Genomic DNA, 24,527 nt, shown 5'->3' with positions numbered 1-24,527 from the left:
AGGAGATGAGAGCCTGAGCACCACTGCACAAAGGACGGGGTCCAGCACCTACTGCTCATGGCCGCTCAGAGCTGGGGGGGGGGGCCCTGCTGCCCACAGCAGCTCAGAGCTCCAGGGCTCCCGCCAGCTGACCACTCTGGCCCACCACCCTGGGGCTGGAAAATGTCACAAAGGTCTCTGTATGTCACGGAATCCGTGAGCTCCGTGAGATAATCTTACCCTTACTCACGACTTGAATCTCTGAATCTGCCTCCTGTCTCGGCTCCTCCAGTGAACCCTCCAGCTTCTCCAGATGTGACAGTGCAGCCAGGGAAGACATGCAAGCAACTATGTGCTTCTCATTCCACCAGTCAGGAAACAGGCTGATTTTATAGCAGAAAGATTTTACTCAGAAAGGTGGCTACCCTTCCCTTTATATTTATGACAGGGCATTTCTAGCTTCACAACATCCTTCAGTAACACACACACAGCAAAACTTCATAATGTCACATACAATGACAGCACATACAATCCACCAGGATATTAACGTTCAACAGATCAAGACACAGCAGGGGGAAGAGGGTGCAGGAGGCGGTTACTCCAGTGCAGATTCGCCTCCCCTCCAGAGACTTCAGAGTAGCAGCCGTGTTAGTCTGTATTCGCAAAAAGAAAAGGAGTACTTGTGGCACCTTAGAGACTAACAAATTTATTAGAGCATAAGCTTTCGTGAGCTACAGACTTCATGCATCCGATGAAGTGAGCTGTAGCTCACGAAAGCTTATGCTCTAATAAATTTGTTAGTCTCTAAGGTGCCACAAGTACTCCTTTTCTTTCCTCCAGAGACTGCGACTGGTTTAAGGACACTTTGTGCCACGTCACAGGGGTATCTGGGCTTTGAAATGGCCTGTGATACACTAGAGGTCAGAATGCGTGAGCTGGTGGCCATTTTCGACTTAAACTCTGTGAAGTTATTAAATTGTTGTTAATGATGCAGAAAATCATTAAATCTCAGGAGAAATTTCCTAACTGTCAGAGCAGTAGGAAAATGGACCAGACACCTCGGGAAGTCGTGGAAGCTCCTTCACTGGAGGGTTTTAGGAGGAGGCTGAAGAGCCATCTGTCTTGGATGGTTTAGATACAGCACATCCTGCGTCTTGGCAGGGGGTTAGACTAGATAACCCTTGTGGTCCCTTCTAACCCTATGGGTCTGTGATTCTGTGGAAAGGCAGACATGTTCAATAACTGTTTCTGGTCTGTATTTGTAAAGATGCAGGATGATCTAATCGTATCACATGAGGATGATGAAGTATTTTACATTCACTAGGGAGAAACATTTTCAAACCAGCCGGTCCAGATAACTTTCACTCCTAAAAGAGTTCACTGAGGAGATCTCGGGCCCACAGATGTTAATTTTTAATAAATATTGGAATATAAGGAACATTCTAGAAGAGTGGATGCTAATGTTATGCCGGTAGTCAAAAGGGGCAAGTGCCATGACCTGGAAACCTGCAGGCCGGCTAGTCTATCAGTTCCAGGCAAAGTAACAAAAAAAATGATACAGGATTCAACTAATGAAGGCTTAAAGGATAGGAATGTTATTAATGCCAGCTAGCGTGGTTTTATGGAGCATCGCTCTGGTCCAACAAACCGGATTTAGTTCTATGATGCAACTACAAGTTTGGGTGATGAAGATGACTGTGTAGATGTAATATACTTAGACTTTTCTACAGGGATTGACTTAGTACCACAGGACATTCTGATTACAAAATTAGCACTATACAGATCAAAAGAGCACATGTTAAATGGATTAAGGAGTGGCTAACTGACAGATCTCAAAAAGAACAGGAGGACTGTGGCACCTTAGAGACTAACAAATTTATTTGAGCATAAGCTTTCATGGGCTATGTCACGGAGTCCCCGGGCGATGCTCTGGTACTGCTCCCTATGTAGCCAGGCAGGACTCCGGGGAAGTCTCCTCTCTGGGAGCAGCCTGTCTGCAGGACCCACAGCTCACCCGGCTTCCCCCTTCCTGGGTCTGACCTCGGAGCATTCAGCATCCTCTGCCCCTCCGTGCGCTTCCCACAGCGAGTCCGCCCAGGTGGGGTCCTGAGGAAGCCAGAGGGTCCTGCACCCAAACTCCGCAGTCAGATGGGACTCCCAGCCAGCAGAACAGAAGGTTTATTAGATGAGAGGAACATGATCTAAACCAGAGCTTGTAGGTGCAGAGAACAGGACCCCTCAGCCGGGTCCATTTTGGGGGCCAGTGAGCCAGACAACCCCATCTGCACTTCACTCCTCGTCCCCAGCCAGCCCCAACTGAAACTCTCTCCATCCCCTCCTCCTCTGGGCTTTGTCCCTTTCCCGGGCCAGGAGGTCACCGGATTCCTTTGTTCTCCAACCCTTTAGCTCTCACCTTGCAGGGGGGAAGGGCCCAGGCCATCAGCTGCCAGGAAACAGGGTGTCGGCCATTCTCTGTGTCCAGACCCCTGCACACACCTGCCCTCTAGGGCTCTGCAACGATCATACACCCTTATCCCACCACCTAGAGACTTAAGAACTGCATAGGGTAAACTGAGGCACCCCCACACTATGCAGAGGAAATATTAAGAACAGTCCTGCTTTGTCACAGGCTAAAACCCACTTAATCAGATGAATGCAATGGAAAATATAGTAGGAAGATGTATATACACTCAGAGACTATGAAACAATGGGTGTTATCATACAGATCTCAGAAAGCTGTTGTCAGTGGTGAATCAACATTGCATGGGAGTGTTTCTAGTGACGTGCCACAGGGATCAATTATAGGCTGGATGCTATTCATCATCTCTATCAATGATCTGGGAGTGAAACATAGAATCACTGGTGATACAATTTGTGAATGACACAGAGATTGGGAGAGCGATGTATGGTGACAAGGACAGGGCAGTAATACAGAGCGATCTTGATCTCTTGATAAGCTGGGCCCACTCAAACAAAATGCCTTGTAATCCTGCCAAATACAAAATTATATATCTAGGAACAAGGAATGCTGGCCGTACCTAGAGTCTGGGCCTGTGTCCTGGAAAGCTGAGACTCTGGAAAGGATTTAGGGGTCGTAGTGCACAAGCAGCTCAACTCGCTCTCCCAATGCTATGCGACTGCAAAAAAAAAAAAAAAAAAAAAAAAAAAAAAGCTAATGCAATTCTTAGATGTATAAATAGAGGAGTAGCGAGTAGGTGCAGTAAGGATTTGGTTTTACCTGTGTATATGGCGTTGGTGAGACCAATACTGTGTACAGTTCTGGTGTCGACATTTTTAAAAGGATGTTGAAAAATTGGAGACTGTGACCTCCTGAATATCACAGGCCTTTACATTTTGCCCTGTTACTCCTGTATTTCACCCAATAGCTTATGTTTGGCTAGAGTATCTCTTCCAGAAAGGCATCTAGGCTTGGTTTGATGACATCAAGAGATGGAATATCCACCCCTTCTCTTTGGAGTCTGCTCCGGTGGTTAATCACCTGTACTGTTAATAAATTGTGCCTTATTTCTAATCGGTCTGTCTTTAGTTTCAAGCCATTGGTTCTTATTATGCCTTCCTCTGCCTTTAGTACCTGGCATTTTCTCTCCGTGAAGGTACTTGGACAGTGTAACCAAGTCACCTCTCAATCTTATTTCTGATAAGCTAGACAGATTGAACTCCTTCAGTCTCTCACCGTAAGGCATTTTTCCAGATCTCATCTTTCCCCTTTTTTTTATGTTCTCTGCAGCCTCCAATTTTTCAACATCATTTTTAAAATGTTGACACCAGATTTCTATGCAGTTATTCCCACATGGGTCTCATCAATGCAGCGTAGAGAGGTAAAATCATCTCCCTCGTATCATGCTCCTCTTCTCTCACAGGGGTGATGTGGATATAAATTCCTTTAATGTATGAGAGTCTCTCAGATGCTGTGTGGATGAGCACCGTAGAAAAGACCACGAGGAAATGAATAATGCAGTAATCAGGGCAGGCTTTGGCTGGTGTCCAGTACATAAGGCAAGGGTCACTAAAAGAAATATGAAAAAAAATACCAAACAGCTGTTCATCCTGTGCACTGAATGAGCCAGCGGTCCTGTGGACGACGGTCTCATAATGAATGTGCACAAGGGGGCAGAATTAATGTTGCACAGGCAGCATAAACCGGCTTGATTTCGCAACCTTCGTAGTGTTCTTTGATCATATAGATTTTCTATTTAAAATTTTATTTTATTTAAATTCTATTGCCAGTAGATAACGTCAGTGTCAACCGCCCTCATCTGCCCACCTTCTAGCCCCCATTAATGAACTCATGATCACAATACTAGTGGCTCTTGGAGTATACAGCACTTTTCATCAGTAGCTGTCAAAGCACTTTACAAAAGTGGGTACTCCTGTCTTACAAAGGAGGTGACTGAGTCACAGAGCGCTTGAGACCAACACTTCCAAGCATAGGGGCCTAGAGCTAGGCATACAGATCGATGTTTAGGCACCTAGATCTGTGCTCTGATTTCCAAAGGTGCTGCGCACCTCAGCTTACAAGGTTCCTGTGCTCGGTATGTCTCAAATTCAGGCCACTTTTTTTAAGTGACTAACGGGTGCCTGATTTTTTCATTTCCTCCATTTCATGCTAGTCTACATCTTATTGCATGTTATGAGGCCTCAGATCACAACCAGACTGTTTATGACCCAAGAAGTCTTTAAAAAGCTGGATATTAGCACTGGAAACTGGGGGAAGAATGACACCCAACATGGCTCCTACTGATTGCTGGAAAGATTTACCAAACATGCTGATAAAGGAGGAAATTCTGGGGAATTAAACTCAAGGCTAGAAACCAGAAATTCCTGGGTTCTCCTTTGAGTGATTGTCCATACACATATTCCACTTGTGGTGTGCATGCGTCCCATGTGCCTGAAATCAGAGTTGTTTGCCTAGCAATGTCCAGCATGGCCACAGATGTTACAGTTCATTACTATGCCAATTGGCATCACAGTGGTAGATTTTTCAGAGTAGGTTCCTTTTTACCAGCGGATTGCTTATTTTTCCTCCTGGAACCAGGATGCCTCGTTCTAAGTCTCCTGGTTTCAAACACTGACCCTTATGTATGGTGCTGCGCCCCATAAAACATGTTCATTCTGTTTGGGGGAGATGTGCATCCATGGTAAATGTGCGATATGTAAGCCCTTTACACCTAGGTCTTGACAGGCAGGCCCATCTCCAGATATTTCTAATGGACACATCAATGAGACAGGCTTTGGCCCCCAGATTGTTTGACCTTACTGTACATGAGCTGGCTATCTGAGTACTTCTGTTAGCACGTTAGAGACTAATTTATTAGAGCATAAGCTTTCGTGAGCTACAGCTCACTTCATCGGATGCATAAAGCTTATGCTCTAATAAATTTGTTAGTCTCTAAGGTGCCACAGGTACTCCTTTTCTTTTTTGCGAATACAGACTAACATGGCTGCTACTCTGAAATCTGTTAGCATGGTCTCTGCAACATCTGAAAGCCCATCTGCTGTGGCTTCAGGCCTGACGTTGACACCCTCTGTGATCTTGGACAGTTCATGTCACCTGTCAGCCTCCGTTTCCTCATCTGTTAACTATAACTACAGAACAGTAAAGAGGCTCTGTGCAGGTGACCTGGGTTTCCTGTCCTCCACCCTCCTTCCTGATGCACACATCTCTCCAGTGTGCCCTGCAAGTTCAGAACACAGCCTGGGACCCCTAAGCCCCATTGTTCCTGCTATCTGTTTGCTGTGGGCTGGGCAGCGTTTGTGCTGATCAGTGTCTCTTTGTGTCCCAGGTGAATGGTGTGAATGTGGTCAAGGTAGGGCACAAGCAAGTGGTGTCGCTGATCCGGCAGGGGGGAAACCACCTGGTGATGAAGGTCGTCTCCGTCAGCCGCAAGCCAGAATCAGAAGAAGTTGTCCGGAAGAAGGGTAGGTGTGGAATGGCCTGTTATTTCTGAGCAATGAACAAGTGAGCTCCACCTCATTCTGCAGGTTGTCCCCCCAGCTCAGCCTAGCCATTTGTTATGCTGGGTTCAGTCTCTCACCAGCCCAAGCTCTCGGTGGACCCTTTCTCTGCTGCCAGGGCCTATTATCCTGCTGGCCTGGCTCAGCCTCCAGTTCCCCTGGGGCCCTTATCCAACCAGCCCAGCTCATTTAATCCGCAGTGAGCTGGCTGACGAGTGAATTGAACCAGGGGCCTCCCGAGCTAAAAGCGTGAGTGGCTGCAGTGTGAGCTGAAGAGCTGTGCCCCTGGAAGCGGGCACCGTAACCACTCGTATCCTTGCCAGATTGTCCCAGCATGGGCCTTGGACCCGAGGATGATACTTTGCCACTCATTACCCAGGGCCTGTTTATAGCCCTGGCCCAGCCCAGCAGAGGTGAGAGCCACTGCCTACTGCTCTGTCCCTGGTGACGGGAGACTGGCTCCTTGTCTGTGAAGATCAACGGGGCTTTTCACAGCAACAATGTGAAGGAAGTGAAGGTGCAGTGGCTCTTCGGGTGCAGCCTGAGCTAAACAGTGGGAATATCTGCTGAGGCCTCCAGGCCAGAGGTGCTTACCGGCAGAGGGAACAGCCAGCCTGCGCAGACAGCCCTGGGATGCACTTAGCAAGCAGCATAGGCCTGCGGGCACCACGTCGGCCAGAGCACTGGACTGCGCAGAGCAGAATAAAATGTGCCAGTGCAGGATACATCTCAGGCTGGCAGCTCGAGTCCTGACCAGAACAATGTATCAGTAACCAGTGTTACTGGGCACCCCAGGCTCAGGATGGCATGTCCAGGGCTCCCCCTGGGACTGAGAAGCACCCCAGACTCTGGCTCCGTAGGGCATCCTGAAGTGCCCCCTCTAGCTTCTGCCAGGCAGAGCCCCCCCCACGGTTCACCAAACGAGATTAAGGGCTGGAATGTCCACTCAGAGCTCAGAGGAATAAGGGGATGGGGGGCCACAGGGAGCCAGGCTTGGCTTCCTTATCCTGAACCACAGAGGCCCTTAGGCCCTTTAGCCAATGGAGGACAGGGCAGAGCAGAGCTCTGTTCCACTATGCCCCCCCTGCCCTGCCCCTCACCCCTTTCACGGGGCCTTGGGGTGTCTGGCAGCTTTATGCAGGGGAATTATTCACAAACCATCCACATAAGCAGCTGTAGAGGACTGGCGAATTCAGCCCTGAGTTTATAGGCTTTCCTTGGCAAGGGGTTGTACCCGCAGGCCACCCAGCACGGACCAAAAGACACTTGAGGCTTTGGCAATTCCAGTGGCTCTGTGCGGGAGGAGCTCATTGCAAAGTGTTTGTCAGGAGAAGGGAATTTCTTCTGGTTTCTGGCACAGGTCCTGCCATTTAGAGGTTTTTCCAGTCTGGCCCAAGGAGCTTTTTTTCAAGGGTGGAGAGGTGCCAGGTGCGGAATGTGCCTCTGGGCTGGAGAGGGAGGTCCCGGGTGTGGATCATGCCCCTGGCCCAGAGGGAGAGGTGCCAGGTGGGGATAGTGCCCCCAACCCAGAGGGAGAGGTGCCAGGAGGGGATCTTGCTCTTGGCCCCAAGGAGGAGGTGCAGGGTACAGATCATGTCCCCAGCCCAGAGGGAGAGGTGCCAGGTGCGGATTGTGCCCTTGGCCCAGAGTGGGAGGCGCTGGGTAGAGTTTTTTTTTTCCACAGGGCCGGGCCGGGTGGGGATCGTGCCCCCGGCCCGCAGGGGGAGGTGCCAGGTGGGGTTTGTGCCACAGGGGGAGGTGCCAGGTGCGGATTCTCTCCCTTGCTGAGCCAGGGAGGTGTCTGGGGCACATGGAGCGTCAGGAGGCTGTTAGAAGAGGAGGGTGGTTGCAGGGGAGAGGCCCCTCTTTCCTCCACGCCATGGGACCCGTGTGGACCTTCCAGCCGGCAGCAGCTCCCTGGGGTGGTTCCGAGCCCTGCGATCCCCTGGCAGCCGGGCTGAGGGGAGGCAGCTGCCTGGCACAGGGGGTGGACCGGGGGCAGGCGGCAGGTCAGAGCGAGTGCTGGTTTAGCGGTGAGGGTCTGTGGTGAAGGAGCCCGCTCCCTTGGGGAGTGTGGCTGGGTGCCAGGCGTGAGGGAAGGGGAGGACTGAGGCGCTCGGAAAGCAAGACACGAGGAGAGGGGGAGGGAGGCAGCTCTGTGCTGCTACTAAGAGCTGTAATTATATTGTCACTGCTCGAGAGCACGAGTCGTGGGAAAGACTGAGGCTCAGGAGCTGGTGCTGGGATCTCTGCCGGGGTCGTTTCCTCTTCCTTTGCCCGCACCTCCAGCCTCCTCTGCCCCTGCTCTGCAGCACCAGCTTCCTCCCAGGCCTGCTGCGGGGACCCTGCCTGGGAACCGCACGCCTTCTCTTCCCAGCGGAGTGGCAGAGAGCGGAGTGAGTGTGCGGGCTGGTACCCGGGCCCTGGCCTCACCGAGCCGGCTGGTACCCGGGCCCTGGCCTCACCGAGCCGGCTGGTACCCGGGCCCTGGCCTCACCGAGCCGGCTGGTACCCAGGCTTGGCATTCACCGAGCCGGCTGGTACCCGGGCCCTGGCCTCACCGAGCCGGCTGGTACCCGGGCCCTGGCCTCACCGAGCCGGCTGGTACCCGGGCCCTGGCCTCACCGAGCCGGCTGGTACCCAGGCTTGGCATTCACCGAGCCGGCTGGTACCCGGGCCCTGGCCTCACCGAGCCGGCTGGTACCCGGGCCCTGGCCTCACCGAGCCGGCTGGTAGTGGGCCCTTGCAGGCTGCCCTTGGCTGGAGGAAGACTGTTTCTGCAGGGCTCTGATCGCCCAGGGGCCCAGGCCGCTGTGCCCCGGCGCACAGCTCTGCCCGTGCCAGCCGCCTCTCCTTCCGGCGCGGGTCGGCCTGTGTTCCTGGCTCACGGAGGCCTGTGTGGGAACAACGTTCTCTGCCCGAATCCGCCCTTGTTGGGGTCTCTGATGCAGGCAGCTCGGCACCAGCCTGAAGCTCTGGTTCCCATGGAAACGCCTGAGCGTTGAATCCTGCATTGTTCCAGCCGAGCAGGCGAGGAGGAGGCACCTGAAGTGAAGAGGAAAAGCCTTCAACTCATCTCCACTCCCGTGAGCCCATGGCATGGCACCTCTCTCCGGCAGACCCACCGGCGGGCCTGGCTAGGGAGCCCCTCTCCCCAGCCCTGCCCCTCGCCACAGCACCCACGGCTCGTGGGCTTTGCCACATGCGCCACGTGGCCCCTCAGCTTGGCACAGAGACGTCAATCTCCAGCCCTTCGCTGGGGCCCTGACACCGCCGCCGGGCCTGGATCCAGCCTGAGTTCAGAGTCGGGGCGAGGTGGGCGCTGGGCACCGCAGGATGGACTCCCCCCCAGGAGCTGGGGAGTGAGAGGCTGAGAGCCCGGACTCGGTCCCCCTCTCCCACCCTCCGCCCATGGCGTGCACGGAGGGGAAGCAGCCAGCCAAGCTGTTTGCCGAGTCACACAGGCAGCCAGCTGCCTGCGGGTGAATTTGAGAGAGAGGCTTTCACAACCTGAGCATCTCCTGGCACTGCAGGGGTGCGAGCAGCCCAGGGACCATGGCTTGGACTCTTGCAGGCTGAGGGTCTGTGGTTACCTGGGCGCAGGACGCTCCCTGGCAGACCTCAGCAGTCCCAGGGCTGCCCTGTGCCCTTGGGACCGTGTGACTGGGACAATGAAGAAGTTTGCTTCCACGCGCAGCCTTAATAAGATTCTGCAGCAGTGCGACTCCTCGTCCCGCGAGTACGAGGAGATCCAGGCTGTGGAGAAGAAGTGGCATCTGCACTTGGCCACTCCTCGCAAGTTCCTGGACAAGAAGTGCAAAATGCCATCTCTCTTCCTTTCAGCCCCGCCGCCTCCCAAGAGAGCCCCCAGCACCACCCTGACGCTGCGCTCCAAGTCCATGACGGCCGAGCTGGAGGAACTAGGTAAGCAAGGGGCGCGGGGGCAGACACAGGAATACCCAGGTGCATGAGGAGCATGCGCGGGACATGGAGAGTGCAGGGACACACCCAGCAGGAAGCCACACGTAACACACGCTTCCCTGGGGGGGGACACAGGTGGGCACTTGGAGGGACGCATGCACACTCCACACATGGAAGTTTGTGCAGTGCTTGGCCATGTGCAAAGCATCACTGCCACCAGCGCAGACACAGCCAGCAGGAAAAGAAAACCTGTGCAGAATCACCCAATCCTGGGCGTCTGCACTTCCGTGCTCAGGGGTGGGGCCCTCTGAGAGTGCTTCCTGGCAGCCTGCACACATGCTGTTCTCGGCAGCCCCCACCCACTGTATGTGTCCAGTAGCCCAGTGTCTTCTGCCTTCCTGCCCTTCCAGGTGAACCCCACCCACTTCCAGGTGTCACCATGGAGCCCCCCTTCCTCCCCCACTTCCTGGGGTCACCACGGAGCCCCCCTCCCCCCACATTTCCAGGTATCACCATGGAGCACCCCTCCCCCACCCCGTCCAAGTGTCACCACAGACCCCCCCCCCCCCCCGCCCTGTTCCTGGAGTCATCACAGATCCCCCCTTCCCTGCCTGCTTCCAGGTGCTCCAGGGAGCCCCAAGCGCTTCCCATCCGTCCTCATGGAGCCCTCACCTTATTCCAGGAGCTCGGACATTCCTGCAGAGCCCCCTGATCCCATGGCCGCCTGCTGGTGCCCCTGCACACATTTCCATGTGTGTCAAGGCTTCCACAGCCTGGGGATCACAGTTTGTTTCCTGTGCATAGAAATGATCCCCTGTTCCAGATCAGAGTCTGCCCAGTGCCCTGCAGGGCAGCTCCAGTGCTGCCTGCCTGCCTGGGGGTGCGCATGTCGGCTGGGCTGGCTGGCTCAGAGATGGGGCAGGGGTGTGGGCCTTTGCGGGTTCTAGAGTGGGGTGCTAGCTAGCCGCAGGCACCAGAGGTAGTGAGGAATCTCCTTACCCCCTGTGCCCTTGTGCCCCCAGTCCTGTTGCATGCCCATTTGGCACGAAGGGTGTGTGCTGTTCAGGGGCCCGGGGCTGGAAGCAAGGTGCATGCTGAGCTCCGGAGCCAGGAGCTCTGGCAGAGTTGAGTGGAGGAATCTTGCACAGTACCTGCCTGCCCCGGCCCCAGCTCATCATTGCTTGGACACTGAAATGTAGGATGTGTCCACCGCTGCCTCTCTGAGCATCATGCAGTGGGAGGAGAGATGCTGGATGGGGGAGGGTCTCCCTGTTCCAGCGCCTCCCCCTCGCATGGCCCTTCTCACCCAGCTGTGCCCTTGGCTGGGGCTAGGCTGGCCCTAGTGCTTTTTAAACAGAACTTTGGAGTCCACGGTTTCCTTAAGCTTTTGTGTCCGGTCTCCCCATCGCTGACTTAGCTCCAGGCAGGAGCAGCCCTTCGGGGTCAGGCCCCTGCACCCTCAGGCTAGGCACCGACATCTAGGTATTGGTGTCTGATAAGGTGTCTCTTCTGGTCACCGAAGGAAGGTCCTGACTCCTTGGCCCCGCCCCGGCCAGGGGAAGCGCTGGGTTTGAACATTGGGCATTAGGCAGGGCCTCAGGCCAGTCCGAGTCGTCTCCTCTTTCTTGCCTTTCCCTTTGAACACGTGGGACACAGCTGCTCAGCTCAGTGGTTGGTGCTCACAGGATTGTGCCCCAGGCCTTCTGCTCTCACAGGGCTGCTGATCAACTTGGTGCGGGCCCATGAGGATTGTGAGTGCACACTGATAGGGAGAACGGCACTGTGCTCGTGACAGGCCATCATCGGAGACTGGCATGTGCGCTGCCCTCGCACGTAGATGGGGACATGCCAGCCTGGGCACTCGCCCAGCAAGTCACTGTGCACATGCAGGATGGACGTGTGAACGTGTTCTATATGCATGTGTGAAGGCAGGCACAGCTCTCCAGGCATGAGGGGTGCAAACTCACAGCATGGAAAGGAAAGTCCCCAGAAAGGCAGGAATTGTCTCTCTGTGCGGGGAGATTTAGAGAGAGTCCCTGTTCTGATCTCCCTGGGGGCTCATTGACAGCCAGTCCCTCCATCAGGCCTCAAGGCAGCAGGGGAATACAGACGCTCTCTGCCTCATGTCCTGGGGCAGGGTTGCCCTGTGTCTCCCTGGGGGTGAGGGGAGGGGAGTGATTATCAGCCAGGCTCTGCCCCGCCTTTCTCTGGAGTGAATTAGTGGCTGGTCTCTGTCCCTCATCTCCCCAACAGTGAGAGTAATCCGTAGATTGTCGGGGTCGGTTCTCCATCACTGGCCATCTTCAGCCAGGTGGGAGGTGTATGTGAAAGCTCTGCTCTGGGAATTAGCAGGGGGAAGCCCCTTGGTGGCCTGTGTGTTGTGGGAGGTCAGGCTAGGGGGTCACAATGGTCCCTTCTGGCCTGGGGATCTATGGAGCTCCCTGCAGGGTGATGAACAGTGAGCCCTTCCCCCGGGCTCTTGGTGTGGGAGGAGAAGAGCAGCTGGTCTCTGCCCCATGTCTCCTGGGAGTGGGTGGTTAGCAGCTGGCATCTGCCCTGCCTATCCTGGGCGAGTCCTTGCCCTGCAGCTAACTTGGAGAGGCATTATCGGTCAGTCCGCATCACGTCTCCCTGGGGTGGATTCAGTGGCCAGTCCCTGCCCTGCATCTAATGGAGGGCGGTGGTCAGTGGCCAGTCCCTGCCCTGTCTCCCTGGGGGGTAGTTAGTGACCAGTCTCTACCCCACGTCTTCCCAGGGGGTTAGCGGCTGGTCTCTGTCCCTCCACCTTTCCCAGGGGGGGTTAGCGGCTGGTCTCTGTCCCCCCACCTCTTCTGGGGGGGTTAGCAGCTGGTCTCTGTCCCCCCCATGTCTCCCGGGGAGGTTAGGGGCTGGTCTCTGTCCCCCCACCTCACCCGGGGGGCTTAGCGCTGGTCTCTGTTCCCCCACCTCTCCCGGGGGGCGGGGGAGGTAGCGGCTGGTCTCTCAGGTCTCTGGGTCTCACAGGTCAGTCCAGGTGCCCAAGGCGAGTGCTCCTTGAGGGTTGGGGGCGCACTCTCCTTTGCACCCTTCGAGCCGCTTGTGGGTTCTGTGGCGGGGCCATGTCAGCCCAGTGGAGAACAGTAGATTCCCCATGAGCCCCTGGTGAGCAGTGGGGGCTAAAGCCTCGTCCCTCCAAGAGGCCTTTCTTGGTGTTTGTCTCCTCCAGGACTTCAGGCATCCAACCCTGTCCAGGCCTCCCTCCACTCCTCTTCTGCCATCGTCTCTCCTGCTGGGCTAGTGCTGGCCATGGCCCCGTAGCCAGGCAGGGCTGGGTTCAGGTCTGCCTCGGCGTGAGGGTGGGACAGGGGAGATTCGGCCTGGCCTTGTGTCCTATCATGCTGTGAGTCGCGGTGCCGCACTATGGCCCTCCTGCTCCCACGGGGGGGCTGCAGAGTCCCATTGTGTGCTGGCCCCACGCTGGAGGAGTGAGCATGGACCAGACCCCGGGACTGTCCGAGCCCTAATACACTGCGAGCACCATTGCAGAAACTGGGAGGTAACTGCCTGGACAGCCACCCCTTGACTGGCCAGAGCTTAGTTCCTGCCACGTGGACCCAGGTCCCCCTGGGTGTTGAGAAGCTGGGAGTGTGGGGCAGAGTTAGGAAGGGCAGCTGGCGAGGAGTGAGTGGGACAGGGAGCAGGGACTGTGCATGCCATTCATGTCCTGTGTTTTGTTTCTTGATTCCAAGCCTCGATGCGGAGGAGAAAAGGGGGTGAGTGAAACTGCACAGCTTGGGGGCTCTTCCTATCCCTGCCGAACCCCACAACTTTCCTGGCCTTCATCCCCAAGAAACCCCTTACACCTCCCCACATCCCTTCAGAAAGTAGGTCAGGGCTAAGCGCACCCCAGGAAACCCCCGAATGAGAGCAGATCTCAGCAGAGCTGAGGTTCCCATGCCTGACAACAGAGCAGAGTGCAGCTGCAGAGGTGACTAGCCCCTTGACCAGATGCTCAGACTGGGGAATTCCCTCCTCAACTAGAGTCCCAGAATCCCAGGTCCTGGTCCTTCCCTGCTTTATATCCTTCACGCCTGCACAGGGTGGGGTAAAGCTGATGGCCACAATCCTTCAGTTTGCTTTGTGCCTGTGCCCCACTGAAACCAGCCCCTGCATAGGGGGTCATTGGGTGCTGCCCCGTCCTGGCCCCTGGAACTCACAGCTAGATGAAATAATGACAACTAACCTGGCCACACTCACTACTAGGTGCAAACCTTCTGCCTTGCCCACGTAGACAGGTCAGCGGGGCGAGGCTGATCCCGTCCTATGGTGCTGTGTTTCTGTGCATTGATACCCTGAGCCCTGGCCGGGGGCAGGCAACAGGCATGGGGCTGGAGCAGGCGGACGTCACAGAATCTCCAGCTTTCCTGGAAGGGTGGTGCCAGCTGTAATGGTTACAGAGGCAGAACTCCCCTGGTGCTGCTGCAGGAACGTAGAGCAGCCTGATGTGGGGGACCAACACCCTCTCTCCTTCCCTGCGAGGGAAGGGCAAACCAGGCACCAGGGAGACACCCAGTCTTGGTCCCAAGTACATGAATTGAGGAGCGCCCTTGGCTATCCTCTCTGACTTTCAGCACAGCCAGAGAGGAAGAGGTGATGGGCAGGGAGGGAGGGGCCTGAGAGGGAGGGGGAGGGCCAGGGGGAGGAAGGGGGATCCCTGGGAGGAAAATGAGGACATGGAAGTTGCTGTTGAGTGATGCTCAGCTCTGTCAGGCTGGGGAATTGTCCCTTGAGGCAGGAGGGGTGAGCCGGTCTCCTGGGATCTCCATAGAACTAGCTGGGGTGCTGCTTTGGGACACGCTAGCCGTGACTTCATGAGGCTTTTCTAGCTCGTGCCAGGGCACCGCAGAGACATGTGGCTGTTAGTGACAATTCTCTCCTCCCACTCTCGTGGCACCACTGAACTGTCATTCGTTACAGGAGATCTGGAAAGACGACTGTGATGCTTCCCGGGCACCCAGGCCCGCGAGGCACCTCGCTACCCCTGCTCTTAACTTAAGGGAGCCTCGGCTGTGCCTGCCAGTGGTCAGCTCCCTGACCCCACTGGCCACGGGCAACACAAGCACTTCCCTCCCAGCCCACGCGGTGCCACTGTTCCCATGCAGGCTACCGCCAGGCACTCTTCCCCCCCAAGTGCTCCGAGCAGCCCCCTGCTCTTCCCAGCCCTGACCCATGGGCCACTCACGGAATTGTACTGGTCCCAAAGAGCAGTACACAGCAGCTGACACGGGACACCTTGGACCTCGGCCCCGCTTACCACACAGCATCTGCATTATGTTTATTTAACAAAGACCAAAGTCGTATGGTGACAAACGGAATATTGGAAACGAAGGGTTACATAGAAACAAAACTGTCGCACATACGCTAGAGCCTGGGCTCAGCACACAAGCTGCCTGCTTGTCCAGGAAGGTGCTGCTCACCCCAAAGGCCTTCTCACAGTGTCTTTCACCAGGATGGCTGAGACCCTTCCTTCATGGGCCCAAACCCCCTGGAAGCTTGCCCTCCCCCCCCCATGAAGGGCACCCGGTGTCTTTCTGCACCCCCAAACATAGCAGCCCAGATCTTTGAGCTTCACTTAAAAGCAGGGTACCCTGCCCCCTGCTCTTTACCTCTTCCTGTTCATTTTCCTCCCAAAACCCCCCCATTTGACTCAGTGAGAGAACAGACTTCTACTGTAAGCCATACAATATGCATTGGTTAGCCAGGGAGGTGTGTGACCCTTTCTGGGGACGCCTGTCTCGAAGCACACAGCCTCCGAGAGACCTGCTGTTAACTCCAAGGCTTCAGGAACAGTTTCCAGGAGCTATAAAGATCTCCTCACGTATTGCCTGCACGCGTTCCACAAAGAGAGAGCCTTGCGCGGGACTGTTTTTTAGCCCCGCTCCCGCCCTGCCCGCAATCCCTGCTCCGCCGTGGTCCCGCCCTGCCCGCAATCCCCAACTCCCACTCCCCCTGCTCCCACCCCGCCCGCAATCCCCAACTCCCACTCCCCCCTGCTCCCGCCCCGCCCACAATCCCCACTCCACTCCCCCCTGGTCACGCCCCGCCCGCAATCCCCAACTCCCACTCCCCCGCTCCCACCGCCCGCATCCCCACTCCACTCCCCCCTGCTCCCACCCGCCCGCAATCCCAACTCCCACTCCCCCTCGCTCCCGCCCGCCCGCAATCCCCAACTCCCACTCCCCCCTGCTCCCACCCCGCCCGCAATCCCCACTCCACTCCCCCCTGCTCCCACCCCGCCCGCAATCCCCAACTCCCACTCCCCCTCGCTCCCGCCCCGCCCGCAATCCCCACTCCACTCCCCCTGGTCCCGCCCCGCCCGCAATCCCCACTCCACTCCCCTCGCTCGCCCAGCCCCGCAATCCCCAACTCCCACTCTGCCTCGCTCCCACCCCGCCCGCAATCCCCACTCCAACTCCCCCTGGTCACGCCCCGCCGCAATCCCAACTCCCACTCCCCGGCTCCCACCCGCCCGCAATCCAACTCCCACTCCCCTTCGCTCCCACCGCCCGCAATCCCCACTCACTCCCCCCTGGTCCCGCCCCGCCCGCAATCCCCAACTCCCCTCCCCCCTGCTCCCACCCCGTAAGCAATCCCCAACTCCCATCCCCCTCGCTCCCGCCCGCCCGCAATCCCACTCCACTCCCCCCTGCTCCACCCCCCGCATCCCCAACTCCAATCCCCCTCGCTCCGCACCCGCCGCAATCCCCACTCCACTCCCCTGCTCCCGCCCGCAATCCCCAACTACACCCCCCTCGCTCCCAGCCCCGCCCGCAATCCCCACTCCCACTCTCCCTCGCTCCACCCCACCCACAATCCCCAACTCCCACTCCCCCGCTCCCACCCCGCACCCGCAATCCCCAACTCCCTTTCGCCCTCGCTCCCCGCCCCCCCCGCAATCCCCACCCACTCCCCTCTCCTCGCTCCCACCACCCACAATCCCCAATCCCACACCCCCTGCTCCCACCCAGCCCGCCCGCAATCCCCAACTCCTTCTCCCTTCTCCCGCCCCACCCGCCAATCCCAACTCCCTCCCCCTCGCCTCCGCCCCGCCCGCAATCCCCAACTCCCATCCCCCTGCTCCCGCCCGCCCGCAATCCCCAATCCCCCCCCCCTGCTCCAGCCCGCCCACAATCCCACTCCACTCCCCCTGGTCACGCCCCGCCCGCAATCCCCAACTCCCACCCCCCGCTCCCGCCCCGCCCGCAATCCCCAACTCCCCTCCCCCTTCGCTCCCGCCTCGCCCGCAATCCCCAACTCCCCCTCCCCCTCGCTCCCACCCCGCCCGCAATCCCCACTCCACTCCCCCCTGCTCCCACCCCGCCCGCAATCCCCAACTCCCACTCCCCCTCGCTCCCGCCCCGCCCGCAATCCCCAACTCCCACTCCCCCTGCTCCCACCCCGCCCGCAATCCCCACTCCACTCCCCCCTGCTCCCACCCCGCCCGCAATCCCCAACTCCCACTCCCCCTCGCTCCCACCCCGCCCGCAATCCCCACTCCACTCCCCCCCTGGTCCCGCCCCGCCCGCAATCCCCAACTCCCACTCCCCCTCGCTCCTGCCCCGCCCGCAATCCCCAACTCCCACTCTGCCTCGCTCCCACCCCGCCCGCAATCCCCACTCCACTCCCCCCTGGTCACGCCCCGCCCGCAATCCCCAACTCCCACTCCCCCTCGCTCCCACCCCGCCCGCAATCCCCAACTCCCACTCCCCTTCGCTCCCACCCCGCCCGCAATCCCCACTCCACTCCCCCCTGCTCCCACCCAGCCCGCAATCCCCAACTCCCACTCCCCCTCGCTCCCGCCCTGCCCGCAATCCCCGCTCCGCTGTGCTCCCGCCCCGCCCGCAATCCCCAACTCCCACTCCCCCTCGCTCCCGCCTCGCCCGCAATCCCCAACTCCCACTCCCCCCTGCTCCCACCCCGCCCGCAATCCCCAACTCCCACTCCCCCCTGCTCCCACCCCGTCCGCAATCCCCAACTCCCACTCCCCCTCGCTCCCGCCCCGCCCGCAATCCCCACTCCACTCCCCCTGCTCCCACCCCACCCGCAATCCCCAACTCCCACTCCCCCTCGCTCCCGCCCCGCCCGCAATCCCCAACTCCCACTCCCCCTGCTCCCACCCCGCCCGCAATCCCCAACTCCCACTCCCCCTCGCTCCCACCCCGCCCGCAATCCCCAACTCCCACTCCCCCTCGCTCCCACCCCACCCACAATCCCCAACTCCCACTCCCCCCTGCTCCCACCCCGCCCCACCCGCAATCCCCAACTCCCTTTCTCCCTCGCTCCCGCCCCACCCGCAATCCCCAACTCCCACTCTCCCTCGCTCCCACCCCACCCACAATCCCCAACTCCCACTCCCCCCTGCTCCCACCCAGCCCCGCCCGCAATCCCCAACTCCCTTTCTCCCTCGCTCCCGCCCCCCCCGCAATCCCCAACTCCCCCTCCCCCTCGCTCCCGCCCCGCCCGCAATCCCCAACTCCCACTCCCCCTCGCGCCCGCCCCGCCCGCAATCCCCACTCCACTCCCCCCTGCTCCCGCCCCGCCCGCAATCCCCAACTCCCACTCCCCCTCGCTCCCGCCCCGCCCGCAATCCCCACTCCACTCCCCCCTGCTCCCACCCCGCCCGCAATCCCCGACTCCCACTCTCCCTTGCTCCCGTCCCGCCCGCAATCCCCAACTCCCACTCCCCCTCGCTCCCGCCCCGCCCGCAATCCCCAACTCCCCCTCCCCCTGCTCCCACCCCGCCCGCAATCCCCAACTCCCACTCCCCTTGCTCCCACCCCACCCGCAATCCCCAACTCCCACTCCCCCCTCGCTCCCGCCCCGCTCGCAATCCCCGCTCCGCCGTGCTCCCGCCCTGCCCGCAATCCCCAACTCCCACTCCCCCTCGCTCCCGCCCCGCCCGCAATCCCCAACTCCCACTCCCCCCTGCTCCCACCCCGCCCCGCCCGCAATCCCCAACTCCCTTTCTCCCTCGCTCCCGCCCCACCCGCAATCCCCAGCTCCCACTCTCCCTCGCTCCCACCCCACCCACAATCCCCAACTCCCACTCCCCCTCGCTCCCGCCCTGCCCGCAATCCCGCTCCGCTGTGCTCCCGCCCCGCCCGCAATCCCCAACTCCCACTCCCCCTCGCTCCCCCCCCGCCCGCAATCCCCAACTCCCACTCCCCCCTGCTCCCACCCCGCCCGCAATCCCCAACTCCCACTCCCCCCTGCTCCCACCCCGTCCGCAATCCCCAACTCCCACTCTCCCCCCTGCTCCCCCCCCGTCCGCAATCCCCAACTCCCACTCCCCCTCGCTCCCGCCCCGCCCGCAATCCCCACTCCACTCCCCCCCTGCTCCCACCCCACCCGCAATCCCCAACTCCCACTCCCCCTCGCTCCCGCCCCGCCCGCAATCCCCAACTCCCACTCCCCCTGCTCCCACCCCGCCCGCAATCCCCAACTCCCACTCCCCCTCGCTCCCGCCCCGCCCGCAATCCCCAACTCCCACTCCCCCTGCTCCCACCCCACCCGCAATCCCCAACTCCCACTCCCCCTTGCTCCCGCCCCGCCCGCAATCCCCAACTCTCACTCTCCCTCGCTCCCACCCCACCCACAATCCCCAACTCCCACTCCCCCTGCTCCCACCCCGCCCCGCCCGCAATCCCCAACTCCCTTTCTCCCTCGCTCCCGCCCCACCCGCAATCCCCAACTCCCACTCTCCCTCGCTCCCACCCCACCCACAATCCCCAACTCCCACTCCCCCCTGCTCCCACCCAGCCCCGCCCGCAATCCCCAACTCCCTTTCTCCCTCGCTCCCGCCCCACCCGCAATCCCCACCTCCCACTCCCCCTCGCTCCCGCCCCGCCCGCAATCCCCATGCCACTCCCCCCTGCTTCCACCCCGCCCGCAATCCCCTACTCCCACTCTCCCTCGCTCCCACCCCACCCGCAATCCCCAACTCCCACTCCCCCTCGCTCCCGCCCTGCCCGCAATCCCCGCTCGCCGTGCTCCCGCCCCGCCCGCAATCCCCAACTCCCACTCCCCCTCGCTTCCACCCCGCCCGCAATCCCCAACTCCCACTCCCCCTCGCTCCCGCCCCGCCCGCAATCCCCACTCCACTCCCCCCTGCTCCCACCCCGCCCGCAATCCCCAACTCCCACTCTCCCTTGCTCCCACCCCACCCGCAATCCCCACCTCCCACTCTCCCTTGCTCCCACCCCACCCGCAATCCCCAACTCCCACTCCCCCCTGCTCCCGCCCCGCCCGCAACCCCCAACTCCCTTTCTCCCTCGCTCCCGCCCCACCCGCAATCCCCAACTCCCACTCCCCCTGCTCCCACCCCGCCCGCAATCCCCACTCCACTCCCCCCTGCTCCCACCCCGCCCGCAATCCCCAACTCCCACTCTCCCTTGCTCCCACCCCACCCGCAATCCCCAACTCCCACTCCCCCCCTCGCTCCCGCCCCGCCCGCAATCCCCAACTCCCACTCTCCCTCGCTCCCACCCCGCCCGCAATCCCCAACACCCACTCCCCCTCGCTCCCGCCCTCCCCGCAATCCCCGCTCTGCCGTGCTCCCGCCCCGCCCGCAATCCCCAACTACCACTCCCCCTCGCTTCCACCCCGCCCGCAATCCCCTACTACCACTCCCCCTCGCTCCCACCCCGCCCGCAATCCCCAACTCCTACTCCCCCCTGCTCCCGCCCCCGCCCGCAATCCCCAACTCCCATTCTCCCTCGCTCCCACCCCACCCACAATCCCCAACTCCCACTCCCCCTCGCTCCCACCCCACCCGCAATCCCCAACTCCCACTCCCCCTCGCTCCTGCCCCGCCCGCAATCCCCAACTCCCACTCCCCCCTCGCTCCCGCCCTGCCCGCAATCCATGCTCCGGCGTGCTCCCGCCCCGCCCGCAATCCCCAACTACCACTCCCCCTCGCTTCCACCCCGCCCGCAATCCCCAACTACCACTCTCCTTCGCTCCCACCCCACCCGCAATCCCCAACTCCCACTCTCCCTCGCTCCCACTCCGCCCACAATCCCCAACTCTCACTCCCGCCCCGCCCGCAATCCCCAACTCCCACTCCCCCTCGCTCCCGCCCGCCCGCAATCCCCACTCCACTCCCCCCTGCTCCCTCCCTGCCCGCAATCCCCAACTCCCACTCTCCCTTGCTCCCACCCCACCCGCAATCCCCAACTCCCACTCCCCCCTCGCTCCCGCCCCGCCCGCAATCCCCAACTCCCACTCTCCCTCGCTCCCACCCCGCCCGCAATCCCCAACACCCACTCCCCCTCGCTCCCGCCCTCCCTGCAATCCCCGCTCCGCCGTGCTCCCGCCCCGCCCGCAATCCCCAACTACCACTCCCCCTCGCTTCCACCCCGCCCGCAATCCCCTACTACCACTCCCCCTCGCTCCCACCCCGCCCGCAATCCCCAACTCCTACTCCCCCCTGCTCCCGCCCCGCCCGCAATCCCCAACTCCCATTCTCCCTCGCTCCCACCCCACCCACAATCCCCAACTCCCACTCCCCCTCGCTCCCACCCCACCCGCAATCCCCAACTCCCACTCCCCCTCGCTCCTGCCCCGCCCGCAATCCCCAACTCCCACTCCCCCTCGCTCCCGCCCTGCCCGCAATCCATGCTCCGGCGTGCTCCCGCCCCGCCCGCAATCCCCAACTACCACTCCCCCTCGCTTCCACCCCGCCCGCAATCCCCAACTACCACTCTCCTTCGCTCCCACCCCACCCGCAATCCCCAACTCCCACTCTCCCTCGCTCCCACTCCGCCCACAATCCCCAACTCTCACTCCCGCCCCGCCCGCAATCCCCAACTCCCACTCCCCCTCGCTCCCGCCCCGCCCGCAATCCCCACTCCACTCCCCCCTGCTCCCTCCCTGCCCGCAATCCCCAACTCCCACTCTCCCTTGCTCCCACCCCACCCGCAATCCCCAACTCCCACTCCCCCTCGCTCCCGCCCCGCCCACAATCCCCAGCTCCCACTCCCCCTGCTCCCACCCCGCCCACAATCCCCAACTCCCACTCCCACTCGCTCCCGCCCCGCCCGCAATCCCCAACTCCCACTCTCCCTCGCTCCCACCCCACCCACAATCCCCAACTCCCACTCCCCCCTGCTCCCGCCCCGCCCCGCCCGCAATCCCCAACTCCCTTTCTCCCTCGCTCCCGCCCCACCCGCAATCCCCAACTCCCACTCCCCCTCGCTCCTGCCCTGCCCGCAATCCCCGCTCCGCCGTGCTCCCGCCCCACCCGCAATCCCCAACAACCACTCCCCCTCGCTCCTGCCCCGCCCGCAATCCCCAACTCCCACTCCCCTTCGCTCCCGCCCCGCCCGCAATCCCCAACTCCCACTCCCCTTCGCTCCCGCCCGCCCGCAATCCCCAACTCCCACTCCCCCTTGCTCCCGCCCCGCCCACAATCCCCACGCCACTCCCCCTGCTCCCTCCCCGCCCGCAATCCCCAACTCCCACTCTCCCTCGCTCCCACCCCACCCGCAATCCTCAACTCCCACTCCCCCTCGCTCCCGCCCTGCCCGCAATCCCCGCTCCGCCGTGCTCCCGCCCCGCCCGCAATCCCCAACTACCACTCCCCCTCGCTCCCGCCCCGCCCGCAATCCCCAACTCCCATTCTCCCTCGCTCCCGCCCCGCCCGCAATCCCCAACTCCTACTCCCCCCTGCTCCCGCCGCGCCCCACCCGCAATCCCCAACTCCCACTCCCCCTCGCTCCCGCCCCGCCCGCAATCCCCAACTCCCACTCCCCCCGCTCCCGCCCCGCCCGCAATCCCCAACTCCCACTCTCCCTCGCTCCCACCCCACCCGCAATCCCCAACTCCCACTCCCCCCTGCTCCCACCCCGCCCGCAATACCCAACTCCCACTCCCCCTCGCTCCCGCCCTGCCCGCAATCCCCGCTCCGCCGTGCTCCCGCCCCGCCCGCAATCCCCAACTCCCACTCCCCCCTGCTCCCACCCCGCCCGCAATCCCCAACTCCCACTCGCCCTCGCTCCCGCCCCGCCCGCAATCCCCACGCCACTCCCCCCTGCTCCCGCCCCGCCCCGCCCGCAATCCCCAACTCCCTTTCTCCCTCGCTCCCGCCCCACCCGCAATCCCCAACTCCCACTCTCCCTCGCTCCCGCCCCGCCTGCTATCCCCACTCCTCTCCCCCCTGCTCCCGCCCCACCCCGCCCACAATCCCCAACTCCCACTCTCCCTCACTCCCGCCCTGCCCGTAATCCCCAACTCCCACTCCCCCTCGCTCCTGCCCCGCCTGCAATCCCCAACTCCCATTCCCCCTCGCTCCCGCCCCGCCCGCCATCCCCAACTCCTATTCCCCCTCGCTCCCGCCCCGCCCTCAATCCCCAACTCCCACTCCCCCTCGCTCCCGCCCCGCCCGCACTCTCCTACTCCCCCTCGCTCCCGCCCCCCCCACTATCCCCACTCCACTCCCCCTCGCTCCCACCCCGCCCGCAATCCCCGCTCCGCTTTGCTCCCACCCTGTCCCCAATCCCCAACTCCCACTCCCCCTCGCTCCCGCCCCGCCCGCAATCCCCAACTCCCACTCCCCCTCGCTCCCGCCCTGCCCGCAATCCCCAACTCCCACTCCCCCTCGCTCCCACCCCGCCCACAGTACCCGCTCCGCCTTGCTCCCACCCTGCCCGCAATCCCCAAGTCCCACTCCCCCTCGCTCCCACCCCGCCCGCAATCCCCAACTCCCACTCCCCCTCGCTCCCGCCCCGCCCGCAATCCCCAACTCCCACTCCCCCTCGCTCCCACCCTGCCCGCTCTCCCCAAGTCCCACTCCCCCTCGCTCCCGCCCCGTCCTCAATCCCCAACTCCTACTTCCCCTCGCTCCCGCCCTGCCCGCAATCCCCGCTCCCACTCCTCACTCCTGCCCACAATCCACACTCCCACTCCTCCTCGCTCCCGTCCCGCCCACAATTCCCACTGCCACTCCTCCTCGCTCCCGCATTGTTTCGTACATTTTTATCCCACTCTCACCTGCAAAAACCGTGGATCCCACAAGAGAGACAGATTCCCCCATGCTACTAAAAAAAAAACCAAAGCCACCCAAACCAGTCGGTTAATATGTTCGATATCTAAATGAAATTCAAACACAATTTTTACCACTAAAAGAATAAAACAAATCTTGCATAAACCATGTAAAAAAATACTTTAACTCTTGTTATAACAGACATCAAATTGCTTTCTATCCCTTGCTTAAATTTAAGTAGTAAACCCTTTATCTGAAAAACAAAGACAAACTTGCTTTCCATTTCCATTGCTGAAATTCAATTTGTGACAAACTGACAAGAAATTTAGTGTTTTCCCAGAAATTACCACAGGCTTTTCCCACCCAGTCCTGCCTCCAACAAAGTCCATTTTATCTGCTCCTGCTATTATGGAAGTGGGTCCTGAGGGATCCCAGTCCCACTGCAGGGCTCTCCCGCCCAGCTTCAGGTGAGCGCTTACCTGATACTTCGGTGAACCAGAGCGTCCATACCAGAGCCTGGGGATCGCTGTGACCCTCCGCCACTTGCCATCAAGAGGCCCTTGGGTCACAGGGACAAAGCCCGGACTTGAGTTGAGCTTTCCTGGTGGGAGCGTGCAGGGCGCAGAGCCGG

General features: G+C 60.7%; 1 protein-coding gene and 1 long non-coding RNA gene across 3 annotated transcripts in view; one reads left to right on the top strand and one right to left on the bottom strand.

Annotated features, from left to right (window-relative positions):
- SHANK3 (SH3 and multiple ankyrin repeat domains 3) overlaps positions 1 to 24,527 on the top strand; it is a 695,549-nt gene that overhangs the window by 620,690 nt on the left and 50,332 nt on the right. The window contains exons 18-20 of one of the 2 annotated variants that reach the window (XM_043500369.1): positions 5,784 to 5,919; positions 9,799 to 9,879; positions 13,605 to 13,628. In XM_043500369.1, the coding sequence (XP_043356304.1) occupies positions 5,784 to 5,919; positions 9,799 to 9,879; positions 13,605 to 13,628 (241 nt within the window). The remainder of the gene's footprint in view (positions 1 to 5,783; positions 5,920 to 9,798; positions 9,880 to 13,604; positions 13,629 to 24,527) is intronic. The other variant, XM_043500373.1, reaches the window with a different exon arrangement.
- LOC122457119 lies at positions 445 to 24,141 on the bottom strand. The gene is made up of 3 exons (XR_006276463.1): positions 24,020 to 24,141; positions 4,507 to 4,511; positions 445 to 475 (listed from the first exon to the last, which is right to left on the bottom strand). It is a non-coding gene; the product is annotated as an uncharacterized LOC122457119 (long non-coding RNA).

Source organism: Dermochelys coriacea, chromosome 1, assembly GCF_009764565.3.
Source record: "Dermochelys coriacea isolate rDerCor1 chromosome 1, rDerCor1.pri.v4, whole genome shotgun sequence".
In the NCBI taxonomy this organism is placed as follows: domain Eukaryota; kingdom Metazoa; phylum Chordata; order Testudines; family Dermochelyidae; genus Dermochelys; species Dermochelys coriacea.
The sequence above is the reverse complement of the archived record's forward strand: the minus strand, read 5'-3'. Positions and strand labels throughout refer to the sequence as shown.